The 17379-nt window shown below is 50.6% G+C and overlaps 1 protein-coding gene across 2 annotated transcripts in view; it reads left to right on the plus strand.

The window, feature by feature from the left end:
* Nucleotides 1-16508, plus strand: part of JPH2 (junctophilin 2) — a 62173-nt gene extending 45665 nt beyond the window's left edge. The window contains exons 3-7 of one of the 2 annotated variants that reach the window (XR_014235980.1): nt 10613-10731; nt 11783-12495; nt 13159-13252; nt 14697-15375; nt 15620-16508. Coding sequence is in view for 1 of the 2 variants with exons in the window: in XM_082361730.1 (XP_082217856.1) it covers nt 10613-10731; nt 11783-12495; nt 13159-13239 (913 nt within the window). In the remaining variant the exon portion in view is untranslated. Of the gene's footprint in view, nt 1-10612; nt 10732-11782; nt 12496-13158; nt 13253-14696 lie in introns of both variants that reach the window. The other variant, XM_082361730.1, reaches the window with a different exon arrangement.
* Nucleotides 16509-17379: the final 871 nt, after the last annotated feature.

Consider the following 17379-nt stretch of genomic DNA (forward strand, 5'->3'; position numbering starts at 1 on the left):
AAGGGTATGAATACCAGGAGGCATCTGAAAAATCTTCCTGCCACACTCACTTTTCAGAAGAAGAAATGGATGCACAGAGAGGTTAAGTGATTTGCCCAGGTCACACGGCTAATGTCTGAGTCAGGGTTTTCAGACCTGGGTAGCATGACTTCAGATTCCATGCTCTTAAAAACTGGCCCTCAAAATTGAATCTTTATTGTGTTCACAGCTCTGTTAAAAAATAGATGTACACGTGGAAAGGCTAGAAAAGAAGGCTCAAAAGCTTACCTAGCTATTGTTTTAGCACAGTGGGTTCCCAGTGCTTTTGCTTTACTGTTACTCTTTTCATAATTCATAAAGTGTGATTTTAAAATCTGGCATAGACTTTTAAATATTTATTTATTCATTTGGCTGCGTCGGGTCTTAGTTGTGGCACATGGGATCTTCGGTGCTGCATGCAGGGTCTTTTGTTGCAGCGCGCGGGCTTCTCTCTAGTTGTGGCGCACGGGCTTCTCTCTAGTGCGCACAGGCTCAGTAGTTGCGTTGCATGGGCTTAGTTGTCCCGCAGCATGTGGGATCTTAGTTCCCCGACCAGGGATCGAACTGCGTCCCCTGCATTGGAAGGCGGTTTTAACCACTGGCCCACCAGGGAAGTCCCTGGTGTAGACTTTTTAAAAAGGAAGTCTCCCTGTGCAGCCAACTCATCCAGAAAAGGCCTCACTGCTGAGACCTGGGTTCCAGATTGGACTGCAGGTCCAGTCCTATGTGGGGAGGAGGAGCAAGGCCTGAGGTCCCCTCCCTGTCACTTCACTGGCTGCCGCAGTACAGCCAGACTTTAGTCACATGTAGTCAGCCAGGCAATTCCCAGGTTTGGATGGACTAACCTTTCTTTGGGGGAAGTTGAGGGTATCACTGCTGGTAACCACTAGCCCTTGGCTCTATGATAGGCACGATGAACGCTAGGGATGCCCACGCCCCTGGGGGAAGAGGCATGGTTGTGGCCAGTCCCAGCTGCTGGGGTCTTCTGGCTTAACTGAAGTGTGTAGCAGATGCGTGGGTCAGCAAAGGCTCTGATGCCAGACAGATCTGCAATCATGTTCCAGCCGGCTCTGGATCTCACTAGCTATGAGCCGTGGGCAAATAATTTCCTGAGCCTTCCTTTCTTCTCCTGTACAGTGGGTCGTCGTGAGGATGACATGAGATCACAGAGGTTGTTGTAGTTTCCTGTTGCTGCTGTAACAAATTACCACAAACTTGGGGGCTTACAACACAGATTTATTCTGTTACAGTTCTGGAGGTCAGAAGTCTGAAATCAGTCTCAGTAGGCTAAAGTCAGGGTGTTGACAGGGCTGGTTCCTTCAGGAGGCTGACAGGAGAATCCAATTCCTTGACTTTTCAACTTCTTGGTGTCTGCCCCCATTCCTCGGTTTGGGGCCCTATCCTGCATCTTCAAAGTGCATCACTCGAGTCTCTGTTCCATCATCACATCATCCTCTCCTCTCCTGTGGTCCCATCTGCCCCTGCCTCCCTCTTATAAGGACACTTGTGGTTACATTTAGAACCTGCTTGTATAATCCAGGATAATTCCTGCATCTCAAGATCCTCAATTTAATCACATCTGCAAAGCCCCTTTTGCCGTATAAGGTAACATTCATTGGTTCCAGGGATTAGGACCTGGATATCTCTGGGGTCATTATTCAGCCGACCACAAAGATCAAGTGTCTGGCACATAGTTAGCACTTAGTAAACAGCAACTCATTACTTTGCCTCCCCCTTAGAGGCTGGGTCGGGGGGAAGGGGTGTCACTTACCCACCCACACATGGTGAGTGTGAGCCCCCTTCCCAGCTGGGCTGGCGGCTCTTTTTCAAGAAGGGGAGAAAGGTTTCTGTAAAACATGATCTGGAACAGGTCACCTCCATGGCCTGGGGATTTCAGGCTGGGCTTCCAAGGTCGGGAGGTCCTACCTAGGGCCTGAAGTGGGGCACAGCCCCCTAGACTCAAAACCTATGCCCCTCCACTTCAGCTAAAACAAATTCACTTTCTAAAATTTTCAAACACTTGCATAGAGCTTTCTATGCGTCACGTCCTGTTCTAAATGCTTTAGGTACAGTCATTCTCTCTATAATCCCAACAACTCTGTGAGGCAGGGGCTATTCAGATCCCCATTTTACAGATGGAAAAAAATCAAAGTACAGAGAATTATGTAAGCCACCCACAGTCAAAAAACAGTGTTCTTAACCACCTCAAAATACCAAAATATTAACAGCAATTTTTCTTTTTTCAAACAAATCTGCTTATTTTCCAATTTTTTTGATGATGAAACCATATTATTTTTACTACATATTTTATATATTTATAATATAAAAATAACAAAATAGAAATTATGAACATGTAACCCAGCACATGGGCTTTCTCCTGCCCTGTAGCCTTCTGTTTGTTCTCAAAACTTTTCACCTTGTCTTATCTCTGACCAGACTCTACATCCTTCCAGAGCAGGGGCCATGTCTGGCTTAATGTTCATTATAATAATAATGGGCAAGTGACTTAACCTCTCTGTGCCTCAGTTTCTTCATCTGTAAAATGGTTGTGGTGCCTATCTCCTAGGGTGGTACGAACCCTTAGTTTATTTCCCATTTTTTCTTATTAGAAGTAATGTTTCTAGATCTAAATGTAAGAAGTAAACTATAAAACCCTGGGGATAAAATATAGTAGTAAATCTTCGGACATTGAGCTAGGCAAAGCTTTCTTAGATATGACACCAAAAGCACAGTCAACAAAAGAAAAATAGATAAATTGGACATCATTAAACTTAAACACTTCTGTGCTTCGAAGGACACCATCAAGAAAGTGAAAAGACAACAGAATGGGAAAAATATTTTCAAATCATATATTTGATAAGGGACTTGTATCTAGAATATATAAAGAACTTTTACAACTCAATAATAAGACAAAAAATTTGAAAACAGGCAAAGAATCTAAATAAACATTTCTCCTAAGAAGATTCATAAATGGTCATTAAGCACATAAAAACACACTCAACATCATTAGCCATCAGGGAAATGCAAATCAAAACCACGATGAAATGCACCTCACAAACCACTAGTGTGACTAAAATTTAAAAATGGATAATAGTAAGTGTTGACAAGGAGGTGGAAAAATTGGAACCCTCATATGTTATTGGAAGAAGGTAAAATGTTACACTCAATTCAGAACCAGTCTGGCAGTTCCTCAAAAGGTTAAAAAGAGTTATCACATGACCCAGCAATTCCACTCCTAGGTGTATACCCAAGAGAAATGCAAACATACATCCACCCAAAAACTTCTACAAATATCCATAGCAGCATTATTCATAGTAACCAAAAGGTGGAAACAACCCAAATGTCCATCAACTGATGAACAGATAAACTAAATATGGTTTATCCACACAGTGGACCATTATTTGGCAATAGAAAGGAATGAAGTACTATTTATGCTGCAACATGGGTGAACCTTGAAACAATATTTACATGACATATCCTTCTACAAATGCATATTTAAATCCCAATTTTTTGGCAGTCTTTAGCATTTTGGAAGGGAATTGCTGGTAAACATCATTATAATAATAACAAAAACTGTAACAATAATGATAGCTAATATTTGTTAAGTGCTCAGTTTATGCTAAGCACTTTTGTGCAATCTTATTTCAGGCTCCCAGTAATTTTGTGAGTTAAATATTATTAACCCATTTCACAGGTGAGGAAACTGAGGCCAGAGAGCAAAGGTCAGGTACCCAGAATATGATGGATGTGAACTTGTACCCTTAATCCCTCTGGTGAAGAGTTTCCCAGCAGGGCTTAGCACACGTTTGCCAAATGAATGCAGTCCAGGCAAGACTGGACCCTTGTCTACATCCTTTTTTGAGGGCAGGGGAACTTTCTCCCAGGGAGCTATCTGGGCAGGTGGCTGGACACTCCAGCTGTGGTTCCTCCTCGAGTTTACTCTGACCATGATTGTTCTGGGGGGAAACGGCCACAGCCAGCCAGAGCTAGGGGCGAGGGGCTATTTTGGGAGAAGACAGGGCGGTGGCATCTGAAGCATCCCCTCAGGAAGACTTGGCTGCACTGCCCTTATCAACCACCTCTGCAGCTTCAGAGAGGCTGGCAGAGGCCTGAGTTGGGGGCTCTGATTATCTGCCTCTGTCCTCCAAACCTACCATGGGCTCCTTGTTCTGATGGATTTCTGAAAACTTTATAAGTGAACAAATCAGTGACATTAAGTACATTAAGGTTTTTTGTTTCAGTCGTCTAAAAACAACTGTGCTTCTTACATATTTTATTAACAAGCACCTAGATAGCACTTCCTGTGTCCTGGCTACTGTTCTAAGGGCCATATGACTGTTTATTCATTTACTCCTTATACTGTTTCTCTGAGGCAGGTGCTGTTATTATCCCCATTTTACAGATGAGGAGACTGGGGCTCAGGGGGCTCAGACTTGCCCGAGGGTATAAGGAGCAGAGCCAAGACTTGACCGCAGACAACCTAGCCAGAGCTGCCCCCTCTTAGCCACACCCCCATGTAGTTTAAGGCTTTGCTCTGTGCCTCTGTCCATCCACTGATTTTCAGAGATGTTGCATAGTTGACCTGGCAGGGCTGCATTAGGTTGTGAGCTCCTCAGGCGGCTGCTGGGTCTGATTTTTCCCCATCCCTGGTCCCAGCACGTGGAAGACCTGGCCCAGTTAGTTAGTGCCAGGAAGGCCGCGGCTCAGTGTAATGGGGAAGAGCTTGGGCAGATGCACTTTCTAGCTGTGTGACCTTGAGAAAGTGACTTCACCTCACTGAAGTCATATGTGTAATTGTGGCCATAGCACAGAGCTGGGCACAAAGTGCTCAACCAATAACAGATCAATATTATTAATAAGAGTAGTAGAAGAGACCGTTGTTGAGTGGATGCATTAGAACAGAGGTGGGCAAACTTTTCCTGTAAAGCACCAGACGATAAATATTTTTGGCCTTGCAGGACATGGACTTCGGTGGCAACTACTTAACCCTAGGTAATAGTAAACGAATGGCTGTGGCTCTGTTCCAATAAAACTTTATATGGACACAAATCTAAATTCCATATAATTTTCACATCATAAAATTACTCTTTTGGGTTTTTTTCCACACCTTTAAAAATATAAAAAGCATTATTAGCTCACAGGTGGTACGGAAACAGGCAGCGGGCTAACTTTGGCCTGTTGCCCTAATTTGCTGCCCCCTGCAATAGAATGTGAGCTCTAGAAGGGATTTTTGGATACTTGGTTTGCTTTTTTAGTCACAGTGCCCAGAATAGTGCCTAGCACATAGTAGGCACTCCATAAAGTTGTATTAAATGAATGAATCTGGATGTTGAAGTGGGTCTTGAGCTGGCCCTTTAAGTCTGGGAGGTAGAAGGATTGAGAAAACATTCCAGAGGGGAGAACAGCCAGAGCAAAGGAGTCAGGGGTACATCCTGTGGGTGTCTCCCTTTGGCCCAATGAAGCCATCGGTGGCCTGGTGGGAGCCTGGGCAACAAGGCCAGATCTAATGGGGCGGTTAGGGGTCTGGGGTGGGCAAAGGAGTCAGGGGTGGGGCTGGATACTCTCAGAAGTGCTTCCCCTGGGTTATTGCCCTGCCCCAGCCCTGAACCACCACCAGCCCTATTTTTAACCCTGCTGACGAAAGAAAATCTGTTGAAATCAAGAAGGGTGACTGATCCCGGCCCCACCCCCTGCCCCAGTTACTGCTCCCTCCCTTCTCCCCATTAGGGGCAGAGCCATCCTAGGAGACCCTCCCCAAGAAACATCAAAGTGGTCATAGGAAAAGAAATGGTTCCTGCGCTTCCCTAGCAGGACCTGGACTCAGGGAGGGATCCTGGTGCTTGAAGAGAGCCACTCAAGGCTCCTGGGGGGTTGAGCAGGCTGGGAACTGCCCAAGAGAAAGCTGGATTTTCTCTCTGTCTGACTAGTGCATGCTTCTCAAACTTTAATGAGCAGTGGAAGCAGCTGGAGGTTTATAAATTAAGATTCCTGGGCTCCTCCTAAGAAATTCTGATTCAATAGATCTGGGGTGGAGCCCCCAAATCTGCATTTTCAACAAGTGCCTGGATGATGAGGGGCTGGGGGGTGGTGCATGGACCACACTGTGAGTGCCACTGGACCAGAAGATAGCCTTTGGACCACAGCAGTTCAGCCTGCCCTGGTGAGCTGCCAGATACACCCCATCAAGGCTGCCTCGGGCCGAGAATCTGGAGAGCCTTGAAGGCCACGCTAAGTAGTTTGGACTTTATTTTCAGCGCAATAGGAAACCTTGCAAAGATTTTCAGCAAGAGGTGAGGCCACGGGATGTATGGGTTAAGCAAGCTGCATGTAATTGGTTGTAGGAAGCGAGCCTAGAGGCAGGGAGGCTACAGATGGGAGTGGGGGACCTTGCAGGAGGAGTGATGGAAGGAAGGAGAATGGGCAGATTCAAGAGCTATAGGGGGAGCAGGAGAGACAGGAGTTGGTTGTTGTTGTCTGTGAATATTGAAAGGTGAGGAAGGAGGGTGTGGGAGACGCTGGGATTCCTGGCTTGAAGGCTGGGGAGCTAGGGAGCTATTCCTGAAATCAGAGGCATTTTGGGGGGGAGCGGCGCGCTGATAAGGTATTCAGTTGGTCAGATTGATGGATGTGGGCAGAGGAGCGTGCTTCCTTTAAACCCAGCAGCCCTTATTGCCTTGGGCTGTGTGGCCACTCCCCTCTGACCCCTGTTCTGGCTGCCCTGGAGGGTCCACCGTTGATCCCCCAGAATCTTCCAGGGCTCAGTGTGAAGGCTGCCATTCTGGCCTGAGGAGTCCTGCAACACAGCTTCCCAGGGCACCGGGAAACAAGCCTCATCCAGCTTACATTACCAAAAAAGGACATTTTCTCAGTTGGAGGGTTTGCCCAGCCCTTTCCCTCCTCCCCCAACCTGGGGTTTCAGGTTTCCAGGGAAGTGTCTCTGAAACTTTAGATCTTTGAATCACACATACCCATGTACAGGCAAATATGAGTCTGGGGATATGCATGTACCACACTCGGTTTTTATTTTTTAATTTTTTAATTGAAGTATAGTTGATTTACAATATCATGTAAGTTTCAGGTGTACAGCACAGCGATTCAGTTATACGTATATATATATGTATATATATATTCATATATCTAGGTATGTATATACATATTATATATATATATATATTCTTTTTCAGATTCTTTTCCCTTATAGGTTATTACAAAATACTGAGTATAGTTCCCTGTGCTATACAGTAGGCTCCTTGTTGGTTCCACACTTGATTTTGATGTCACAAATGTCATCTTCCTCCTTCTCCTTCTTTTTCTCCTCCTCCTCCTTCTCCACCACCACCATCACCACCACCATCACCATCATCATCATCACTCAGCCCCATCCCGGGCTAAACACTTTCATGTGTTGCCTCTCAGTAGTTTTCACAGCAACTCCAAAAGGGCAGAATTATTGTCCTACAGATGTAGAAACTGAGGCATAGAGAGGCAAAGCCACTCACCCAAGGTCCTAGAGTCCCAGTGGGGTTGGGACTAGGGGGAGGCGAGTGAGGAGAGTCATACAAATGCAGGGTCTGATTTGGCCTTTATTTAAATTTTGTTCATAGCTTGCTCATCAAGGATTATTTTTGCATTAGTTTGGACTTTTAAAAATATGGCGTTCGAGTATTATTTATCTGGATTACTGAGTTTTTTGGCATCCCTAAATTTTGAGCCTGAGGTGAATACCTCATTTGCACCCTAGCCCCAGCCTTGGCAGAGCCAAAATTGGAATCCAGGACTACTGATTCCAAAACCATGCTCTTAACTATTTCCTATGCTGCCCGCTTACGCATACATATGTGTACGTGTGCATGCATGCATTCATTTATGTATCCTTTCATTCAGTAAAATATTCTTTTCTTCAGTAAACATTATTGTGGCAGTGGAGAGGGCAAGGGTTTAGAAATCAGACAATTCTGGGTTTGAACTCCACTACTCATTATGGAGTGGAGATACAGCCGGTGGTTAAGGGCACAGACTCTAGATCCCAGAAAGCCTTGGTTTGAAAACTTGCTGTCACTTGCTGGCTGGGTAAGTTTGGTGGGATCCTTGAAGCCTTCTTATGCCCCGGATTTCTCCTCTGTAAAGAGGGATGATGGTGATAACATCTACCACATAGTGATTGGGGAAATTAAATGGGTTAATTTCTATAAAGCCCTTGATATGTAGTAAATGCTTTGTAAGTGTCAACTGTTACTTTGCATCCTTGAGCAAGGTACCTGTCTGAGACTCAGTTTCCCCACCTGTGAAATAGAGACAGTAAAAACTACCTCCCAGGCAGTTTTGAGGATTGAAAGGGATAATGTAGGCAAAGGGCTTGGCGTTTGGAGGGAGCTTAGTAAAATTTATCTCCCTTATCCTGGGCCCAATTCCATGCTAAAGACACACGCAAATCAGCTCCCCGAGGAACTGACTCATCTGCCCATGGGGACACCGATTTGACCTTTCAGTTCCCCAAAGGCACGAAGCTCTTACTCCCTCTCAGGGCCTTTGCACGTGCTCTTCCCTCTACCTGGCTCACTGTCCCCACCTCACGTCTGCTGGGCCAACTGGTGTGTCAGTTTCAGCTCTCAACTTAAATGTCACATCCTCCAGGAAACCTTGCCTAATCCCCCACCTCCACTGCCGATCTATATCAAGTCTTCCTGTTGTACATTTTCATTGCATTCTGTACTCTTCCTTTATGGCACTTCTCACAATTGCACTTTTTATTTAATTACATTGTATTAAATAATTTTGGTTGTTTGCTTCCAGCCCATCTCCCTCACTTGAGAGGGGCTTGTCTTGTCCACAGGAATCCCAGCTCCCGGTCAAGTATGGCACATGCTTCAGAGCAGCACAGGCTCTGGAATCATCTTGCCTGGGTTCAAAATCTCAGTTCCTGCACTTAAAGACTTTGTGACCTTGGGCAAGTTACCTAACTTGCCTGTGCCTCAGTTTCCTTTTCCGTAAAACAGGGAAAATAATAACAGCACCAGCTTCCTAAGGCATCATGATGATTACATGAGATAATCTTCATAATTCCTTTAAAGCAATGCCCACTGGTAAGTTGGGCTGTTAATATTTTAGCAGGTACTTCTCCTAGTTAGGCTACATTAAATAAACTGAAATAAACATCCCCCAAATTTCAGGTGCTTAACGTAGTAGACATTTAAGCCTCGCTGAATTTAATGTTTAAATTTAATGCTTAAATGTTCCACATTTAATATGGGACTTTGCGGGGCTGGGGGGGACTTTGCTCTATGCAATTTGTGGACCCAAATTCCTTCCACTGTGTTTCTGAACCTGGAGTCCACAGGCGGTACTGTGGAGAGAAATCAGGGAGTCCGTGAACCTGGATGCTGCCTTAGGTTAGATTCCCTAGAAGCTGAGTCTGAGATGAGGATCCTTGTGCAGACGATTTATGGAGCAAGTGCTCTCAGGAGAGAGGGGGAGTGAGAGACACAAAATCAGACAGGGAAGTAGCCAAGCAGAGATGTGGTCTTAACCTGGAGTCCAGCTTCAGCCTGATCCCATGGGGGCTCTGGAGCCTGACTTGTACCTCAGAGTTGGTTCCTCTTGGGACAAGAAGGGGCTGGCTGGTGTCATTAGTCATTGGTTATGGGCTCCCTGGGTTGGGGAGGGGTTGTTGACCTTGGGAACAAGGTGGCTTCTACTGGTTGCAATTCTCTGGGAGAGCAGTGAGCCATTAGCGGTCAATTCAGAAGTTAGGGCTGGGTGCATTTGCCCAGCGAGGGGATCTGGGCAGGGAAAACCACATCTTTATTTTTACTAACCTCTAACTGAACTTTAGTATTTTCTTCAATTATGGAAGTTGGCAATAAATCAACAGTAGTATTAGCAGTATCTCTGACTTTGTCACTAATAGAAATCACATATATTTTCATGTCACATTACTGTTGTTGCACGTATCCTTGAAATATCCTTTATGTTAATCTATACTTTTAAATTATGGTAGTTAATAGACCCGCTAGATATTTTGTTTAAAGTGTTAATAAAGAAGAATATACATTATTATATTACAAATTTGTCCCTTTAAATATTTTGGTAACAGTGTGTCAATATAATTGCATCCCTTTGTAATCCTGTGCAATTTGTGCATTTTAAAACATTCCAAGAAGGGGTCCAGCAGTGTCACCAGATGCCAGGAAGATCTGTGACAAAAATGAGGTTAAATTCTCTGTTCTGGGCCTTGGCCTCTGCATCTTACCAGCAACAGGGGGGAAAGAGAGGACAAAGAGGATTATAGAGGAGGTTTCTGTGGGCCAGGTCTGGAAATGGCATAATCCTGTCTTCCCACAATGCTTCGGACGGTCACCTGACCACACCTAACTGCAGGGGAGGTTGGGAAATGTAGTCCATCTGTGTGCACAGAATGAAGAGGAAATGGTCTGGGGAATGCACAGCAGTCTGGACCACAGAGCTCAATAAATATTCATTGACAGCTGTAGTGAATGAAAATTCTGTCCAGGGTGTCTCTTTGTGGGTTGGGGAGGAAGGGCAGAGGGCTAGTTCTCTGGAGGGATCCTGAGTCTCCACCATGTTGTCTCCTTAGGACAAGTCACGCCAAGGCCAAAGCTGAGGCAGCAGAACAGGCTGCCCTGGCTGCCAACCAAGAGTCCAACATTGCCCGCACTTTGGCCAGGGAACTGGCTCCAGACTTCTACCAGCCAGGTAGGGCCAACCAGGGAGGGGAGGGGCAGGACGGGGTAGGGGTAGGTCCTGGGGGGGTGGACACTTTCTCTTTGCTTGCTGGAAAGCTGAGATGCTCAAGTGGGTCCACGCATGCCTTTGAGTTCCAGAATCTGTGGAGCGTGGTGCAAGCATGGGATGAGTACAAGCATGACACAAGGGGACTCATGCTGAGATTGTGGCGGGGTATCAGAGGCTCCCCCCACTCCAGCCCGTCTCTTCTCTCTGGGAAATGGGTCTGCAGAGTAAGGAGGACCCCCTGGCTCTGATACAGACTTTGCATTTGGATAGAGCGGTGGGAGCCCATCAGGGTGGGGGATCGGTGCTGCCTGCACTGAGGGTTTTAAGGTGAGTGGCACGATTAGATTTGTATTTTCTAAACATTCTGGCTGCGGCCGGAAGACCAAAGGGAGACTAGATGGAAGACCGTGGAGCGCAGATCTGTGCCTGGGAGGTCAAGTCGCTTCCCATCACAGTGCGCCCCCTGCTGGTCCAAGGAACAGCGACCCTGGCTGGCTGCCTGCCTCCGCCTTGGGTGGTCATAGCAACAGCTGTCACCAAGTGCCAGGCACTGAGCTCAGCATATTACAGGCATTTTTTTTTTCCACCCGATTAATCCTTCCGTTAGTATTTATGAAATAGGTATGATTGGGCCCTTTTTTCAGGTAAGAGAATGGAAAGAGACCAGTGTGACCATAAAGAGTATAAACTCTGGAGCCAGACTAGCCTGAGTGCCAGTCCTGGCTCTGCCCTTGGTCAGCTGGGTGACTCTGGGCAAGTGATTTTTTACCTCTCTTGAGCCTCCTTTTCTTCATCTGTACAATGGAGGCTAAATAATAGCATCCACCTCATAGGGTTATTAAAATGATTAAATGAGTTAGTATTGGGGAATTGCTTAAAACAGTGCTTGGCACTTGGTGGCCGTAGGTTAGGGCTGGCTGAGTACATAAATGAGACTCAGAGCGGCTTGCCCTGGGTCATCCAGTGCTGGGACCGGGGTTCGAATGCAGCCTCCCCGCGTGGTCCCCTGCAGGTCCGGAGTATCAGAAGCGCCGGCTGCTCCAGGAGATCCTGGAGAACTCGGAGAGCCTGCTGGATTCCCCCCACCGGGGCCCTGGCGCCGCAGGCCTCTCGGAGCGGCCCCGCGAGAGCCCGGAGCTGCACGAGCGCGAGACCCCTGCGCCCGAGGGTGGCCCCCCGTCGCCGGCCGGGACGCCGCCTCAGCCCAAGCGGCCCCGGCCGGCCGCAGCGTCCAAGGACGGCCTGCTGAGCTCGGGCGCCTGGAACGGCGAGCCCGGCGGCGAGGGCAGCCGGCCGGTCACGCCGTCCGAGGCCGCTGGCCGCCGCAGCCCCGCGCGTCCCGCCAGCGAGCGCATGGCCATCGAGGCGCTGCAGGCGCCGCCCGCGCTGTCGCAGGAGCCCGAGGTGGCGCTCTACCAGGGCTACCACAGCTACGCCGTGCGCACCGCGCCGCCCGCGCCGCCGCCCTTCGAGGACGAGCCCGAGCCCGAGGTCCCCGCGGCCGACTCGGCGCCCGCGTCCCCGGCCGCCCCCGGGGCGGCGGCCCCGCCACGAGGCTCCGCGCCCGAGAGCCCCGCCAAGCTGGAACCCAAGCCCATCGTCCCCAAGGCCGAACCCAAGGCCAAGGCCCGCAAGACGGAGGCCCGGCTGACCAAGGCCGGGGCCAAGAAGAAGGCTCGGAAGGAGGCGGCGACGGCGGCGGAGGTGGAGGTGGAGGTGGAGGAGGTGAGGCTGTCGGTGGGAAGTCGGGGTCCCCAGAGGTGGGGGAGCTGGGGGTGGGATTCGGGGGCAGATGGCGGGGGGGGGGGGCGAGGATGATGGTGCAGGACAGGGCAGGCGGGATGTGGCCTTAGTTAAGTGCAGCCTGATTCACGGTTACACGACACAGTTCCCCCCACCTTGGGGCAGGGGGCTGGCCTTTGTGCCTGCTGCCTGGGCAGTTCTTTGGAGAAGGAGGTGGCTGGGAGTCCTAAGCGGCTGGGGTGGGGTGCACCTGTCCATCAGGCTCGCAGCCTCAGCTGCAATGTGTAGCAGGGAGGGGCCCAGTGGGGGGCTTGAGTCCTGGACCCCTGGGCTTGTTATAGGAGGCTGGGAGCTAGGAACTGCAGCGCCAAAGACTGAAGCTGGGCTCTGAGGGACTGACAGATGTGGCCCCAGAGGAATTAGCAGCGGGGAAGGCCGTGTTCTTGGGTTCCAGGCCCAGCTCTGCCCACTGTGTGCTCTGGGATACGTTCTTGCCCCTCTCAGGACCCTGAGCAGTATTGGTTAATTATTTCCAAGAATCCTTCTAGCGCTGATGGTCTGTCCCGGTGCTGGGCACGGCAGTGAGCGAGAGCATGGGGCCGTGCTCTCCCGGGGACTCAGGCAGCCTCTCTCCGCTGTTCCCAGGTCCCCAACACCGTCCTCATCTGCATGGTGATCCTGCTTAACATCGGCCTGGCCATCCTCTTCGTTCACCTCCTGACCTGACCTCATCCACCAGGTGCGGCTGGGAGGAGGGGATGGGAGCCCCTGGGGAAGGAGAGCGAGGGCCAGCTCCCTACCGAGCGACCGTCCTGTGGTTAATTGAGGTCCATCCCCCAGCAGAGGCAGGGACCTAGAGTGTGGATTTGAGAGATCATCTCTCCCCAGTACACAATACACACACACACACACACACACACACTCACACAGACACACACACACGTACACCCCCTCATTAGCTCAACATTCGCAGAGCACCGGATCTCTGTCAGGTGAGCACTGGGGGTGTCATTCATTCATTCATTCATTCACTAACTCATCTTTCATTTAACCACAGTTGACTGAGCACCTGCTCTGCTGGGATCTAAGGATTCAGCGGGGACTCACTCCTGCTCTAAGAAAGGGGGTGAACATGAGAGTAAACCTTTAACTTACGGCTCATTATGTAAAAGTCTTGCAGTTCAAACGTCAAGCAAAACCTTTCTTGACTCCATCCCCCCAGACCCCCGCAGGTCTAGACTGAGGCCACCTGGGATGGCCGGGTCCTCTTCTCTCTGTCCTCCAATTCCCTCTTGCTCCCACCCTCTACTCGCCCACCCCCCGCCCCCGCCCTCAGTCCTCTCTTCCTGAGACCCTGCTGTCAGTCAGTTGGTTCCACCAATTGGTTTTCTCCCTGTGATGGAGCTCAGGGGCTGGGTAAGGTCCGGGAAAAAGGAAGTGGGCTGGGCTGGGGTGAAGGAAAAAGGCCCTCGTTGGTCTCAGGGTGAAATATCTACAAGGCAAATAAAATCTTTCTCCTGCCGGGACCAGCTTTTACACTGTACATCCTGCGCTTGGTGATGCCAACAGAGTTTCTGCCTCTTGCCCTCCCCCGCTCCACCAGAGGCCCCCTCCCTTGATCCTAGCTTAGTGTGGGCTGGAGGTTCCTACTCAGTCCCAGAGGAAAAGGAGAAGGAATTCTTGTCCTGTCACCGGGTAAATAGCCAATGACAATATTAGCCTGGTAGGTGCTGCCGTGCGGGTGGATGCTGAGCTAGGCAGGGTCCATGTTTCATAGGGAATCTGGGAATGATTGCAGCGGGGACTGCCAGCTTCCTGACCTGAAGGATGGAGCGGGGTGAGCCAGATGGCAGTGGGGGAGGAGGAGGAAAGGGAAGAGTGTACCAGGCAAAGGGAACAGGCAGAGGCAGCAAATAGGCAGAGGCGGCATCCAGCGGGGGCCTTGCAAGGGCCCGGGGAGGCCTCCGGGACTTGTATGTGGTCCCACTGAGTCAGAGCCAAGGGGCAAGGCTGCCCTGGGGGCTTGGGGAGGCGGGGCTGGTGGTGGTGATGGAGATCTTGCCCCAGAGAGCATCAGGCCTGAGGCTTGAACCCTGCCTGGAGCTTGGCTCAGCCTCAGCCCTCCCTGCCTTTCTCCCTGCTCCCTCCTTCCCTTGCCTGACCCTCTTGCTGTCTCTTTGCAGAGCCAGGAGTTCCTGCTGAGGACGCGTGGACCCATCTTTTTGCAGTGCCAGGCAGGGCAGCCGAGGAGGACTGGACTCTGGACCTGGATGCCGGGGGTCCAGCTCGCATCCACACCACAAACATTTAAGGAGGTTTCCCGTGGCACCCATGCCCGATGCAGGTGGTGCCCAGAGGAAGAGAAAGGGCTGGGCACCCTCCGGGAGCTCTCTGCCCAGCAGCAGGGAAAGCCCTGAAGGCAGAGCCCTGGTCTTGAACACCCTGATCTGCTCCGTCCCCCATCCTCATCCACTCCCTCGCCTTGCCCCTAGGTCACCCCCTCCCTGGGCTTCTCTGTGTTTTGGGAGAAGTCACCAAACCAGGATGTTATATCCCAGTCCCCTTCTTTCTACCCTCCCTTGCTTTCTTTTATCCTCTGGCTGCTGGGCTGAAGCCTCCCGGGCAAGTGGAGGGAGTGACGAGATCCTTGCAGTGGGCCAGTGAGGGAGACGCTCTGACAGCCCAGCGGCCCTTCCTTTCGCAGTCCGGACCCCGCCCACACTCTGTCCCTTGCTTACAGATGTTCTGGATGACAGTAGAGGAAATGGACATGTTCCATTTGAATATCCCAGAATACAGTGCTTCTGTCTCCTCCCACTGGTCCAGTTAGCTTCCCTCTGGACCAGTAGAAGAGGGAGAGACGTGAGCAATTGGGGCCTTTGGCTGGGAAGCCACTGACCAGGTGGCCAGGGGGTGGGGGTGGGGAGAAGGGCTAAGGGGTGGTGGGGATGGCCCTGTCTCTGAGTGCACCTGAGCCTGGGGCTGGCATTGCATATGGGGCTTCCAGGATGCTGAGGGGGAGAAGGGGTCGCCCTGCAGGAGCCGTGGGGCTGGTGCAAAGCTCCGGGGATGCCCCGTGAATTGATTTGTCCGCTTCCGCTCCCAGGGGCCACCGCAGGCTCGGGGGAGCGTGAGCATGGAAGCCCAGGCAGATTTCACTGGGGCTGACTCTCAGGCAGGTGTGAAGACGGGCTGCTTGTCAGCCAGCGTTTCCCAGGGAGAGGGGAGCAAGTCTGGGGCTCCCACTGGGCACAGTCTGTGATGATAAGCCCCTCGGCTTGCTTGGCAGAAGATGGTATTTGCATGTAGCCCGTTAACAGATGTTTTGTACCACGCTGGTCTTTCTGGGCCTTGGTGTTTGCTGCAGGTGGGTGGAGGCTGAGGGCTGTGGCCTTTGCCCCGGGGAGGATGGAGGGCAAGTCTTCCAGGCCCCTGCAAGCTGAGCTGGGGGAAAGGGTGTGGCCGTGGCATCTAAGCAGAGCTGGAGGCAGCAGCTGCTCTTCTTTGTTTCTCTGCTCCCTGGGGGCTGGGGCGTTGTGGTCTGGCCTCTCCAGGGCAGCTCTTTAACCTGAAGTTTGCTTCTGATGGGGTCGGCTTTCCCTCCCTCCCTCAATACTTGGGAACCTTCCCTCCAGCTTCACACTTGCTGTTTCAAGCACCGATGGGGTCTCGAGGCGCGGTTGGAACCTTGGACTGCATTTCCGCGGAGAGGAGCCCGTGGGTTCTCCCATCCTCCAAGGGCTCTGCCTCTGTGTGTGGGCTTCTCTGGACAACTGGGGAATGAGGAGGGGGGCTGGGGGCACTGCTCAGGGCTGACAGCCTCCAGGCCTCGGCTCTGAGGTCACTGTCGAGGGTTTTTGGTCTGACTCGGGGCCAGGGATAAGCCTTTGGCTGCCAGAGCTCCCTCCTGGGGCCTTGTTTGGGGGCTGGTGTTTGGGGTGAGGGTTCAGGAAGCTGCCGTCTGTGCCATAATAAACTTGCATCTGCTCACAGGCTCTGGCTGGGCTGCAATGTCTGCTTGTGGGCTCAGGACGAGGGACTGGCTGAAGGAGAAGAGAGGCCGGGGACCCTGGGTCATGCTGGTCCAGGCCCTGTCTTTCTCTCATAGTTCCCATAATACCTCCTGAGGGGCGGCTGAAGGGCTTCAGTTCTGGAGGGGTGCCCCAAAGGCCACAGACCTTCTAGGGCAGGCCCTGGCTCTCTAAAGCAGACTTCCAGAAGATACCCTAAGCAGCATATAGTAGAAGAAAGAGCCTGCCTTTTTTTTTTTTTTTTTTTTTTTTTTTTAATCTTTGGCCACACTGTGTGGCATGAGGGATCTTGGTTCCCAAACCAGCGATCGAACCCATGCCCCCTGCATTGGGAACGTGGAGTCTTAACCACTGGACCACCAGGGAAGTCCCCAAAGAGCCTGCCTTTTGAGATTGGCCTCCCCGGGCTCTAGTCCTGCTCAGCATACTTATTTCACTTCTCTGAGCCTCAGTTTCCTCATCTATAACATGGGGGAAATAATAATACTACCTCCTGGTGTTGTAGTGAGGATAACATTAAATGTTGAAGCTTATGTAAAGCCCAGCTGTTGAGAGCAGTGAGAAATGCAGACTTTCCATTTTGGGATCCTTACTGCTTTTGCACTAAAGTGCTGTCATCAGTCCTCTCACAAGCCTTTTGCATTTTGATCGAGACCCCAGAAGCCCCAAAGGGGTGGAGATGATTCAGGCCCCCGTCAGAGAGTCACAGAATGTCTCAGTCAGACGGGGGACCCAGAGACCATCTTCATACTCTACAGAGGCTCAGAGAGGAGAAGAGACTTGCCCAAGGTCACACAGCAAGTCAGAGGCAGGAAAGCAGTTATCTTGTTTGTGG

This window comes from Balaenoptera borealis (assembly GCF_965194805.1).
Source record: "Balaenoptera borealis genome assembly, chromosome: 16".
NCBI classification, from domain to species: domain Eukaryota; kingdom Metazoa; phylum Chordata; class Mammalia; order Artiodactyla; family Balaenopteridae; genus Balaenoptera; species Balaenoptera borealis.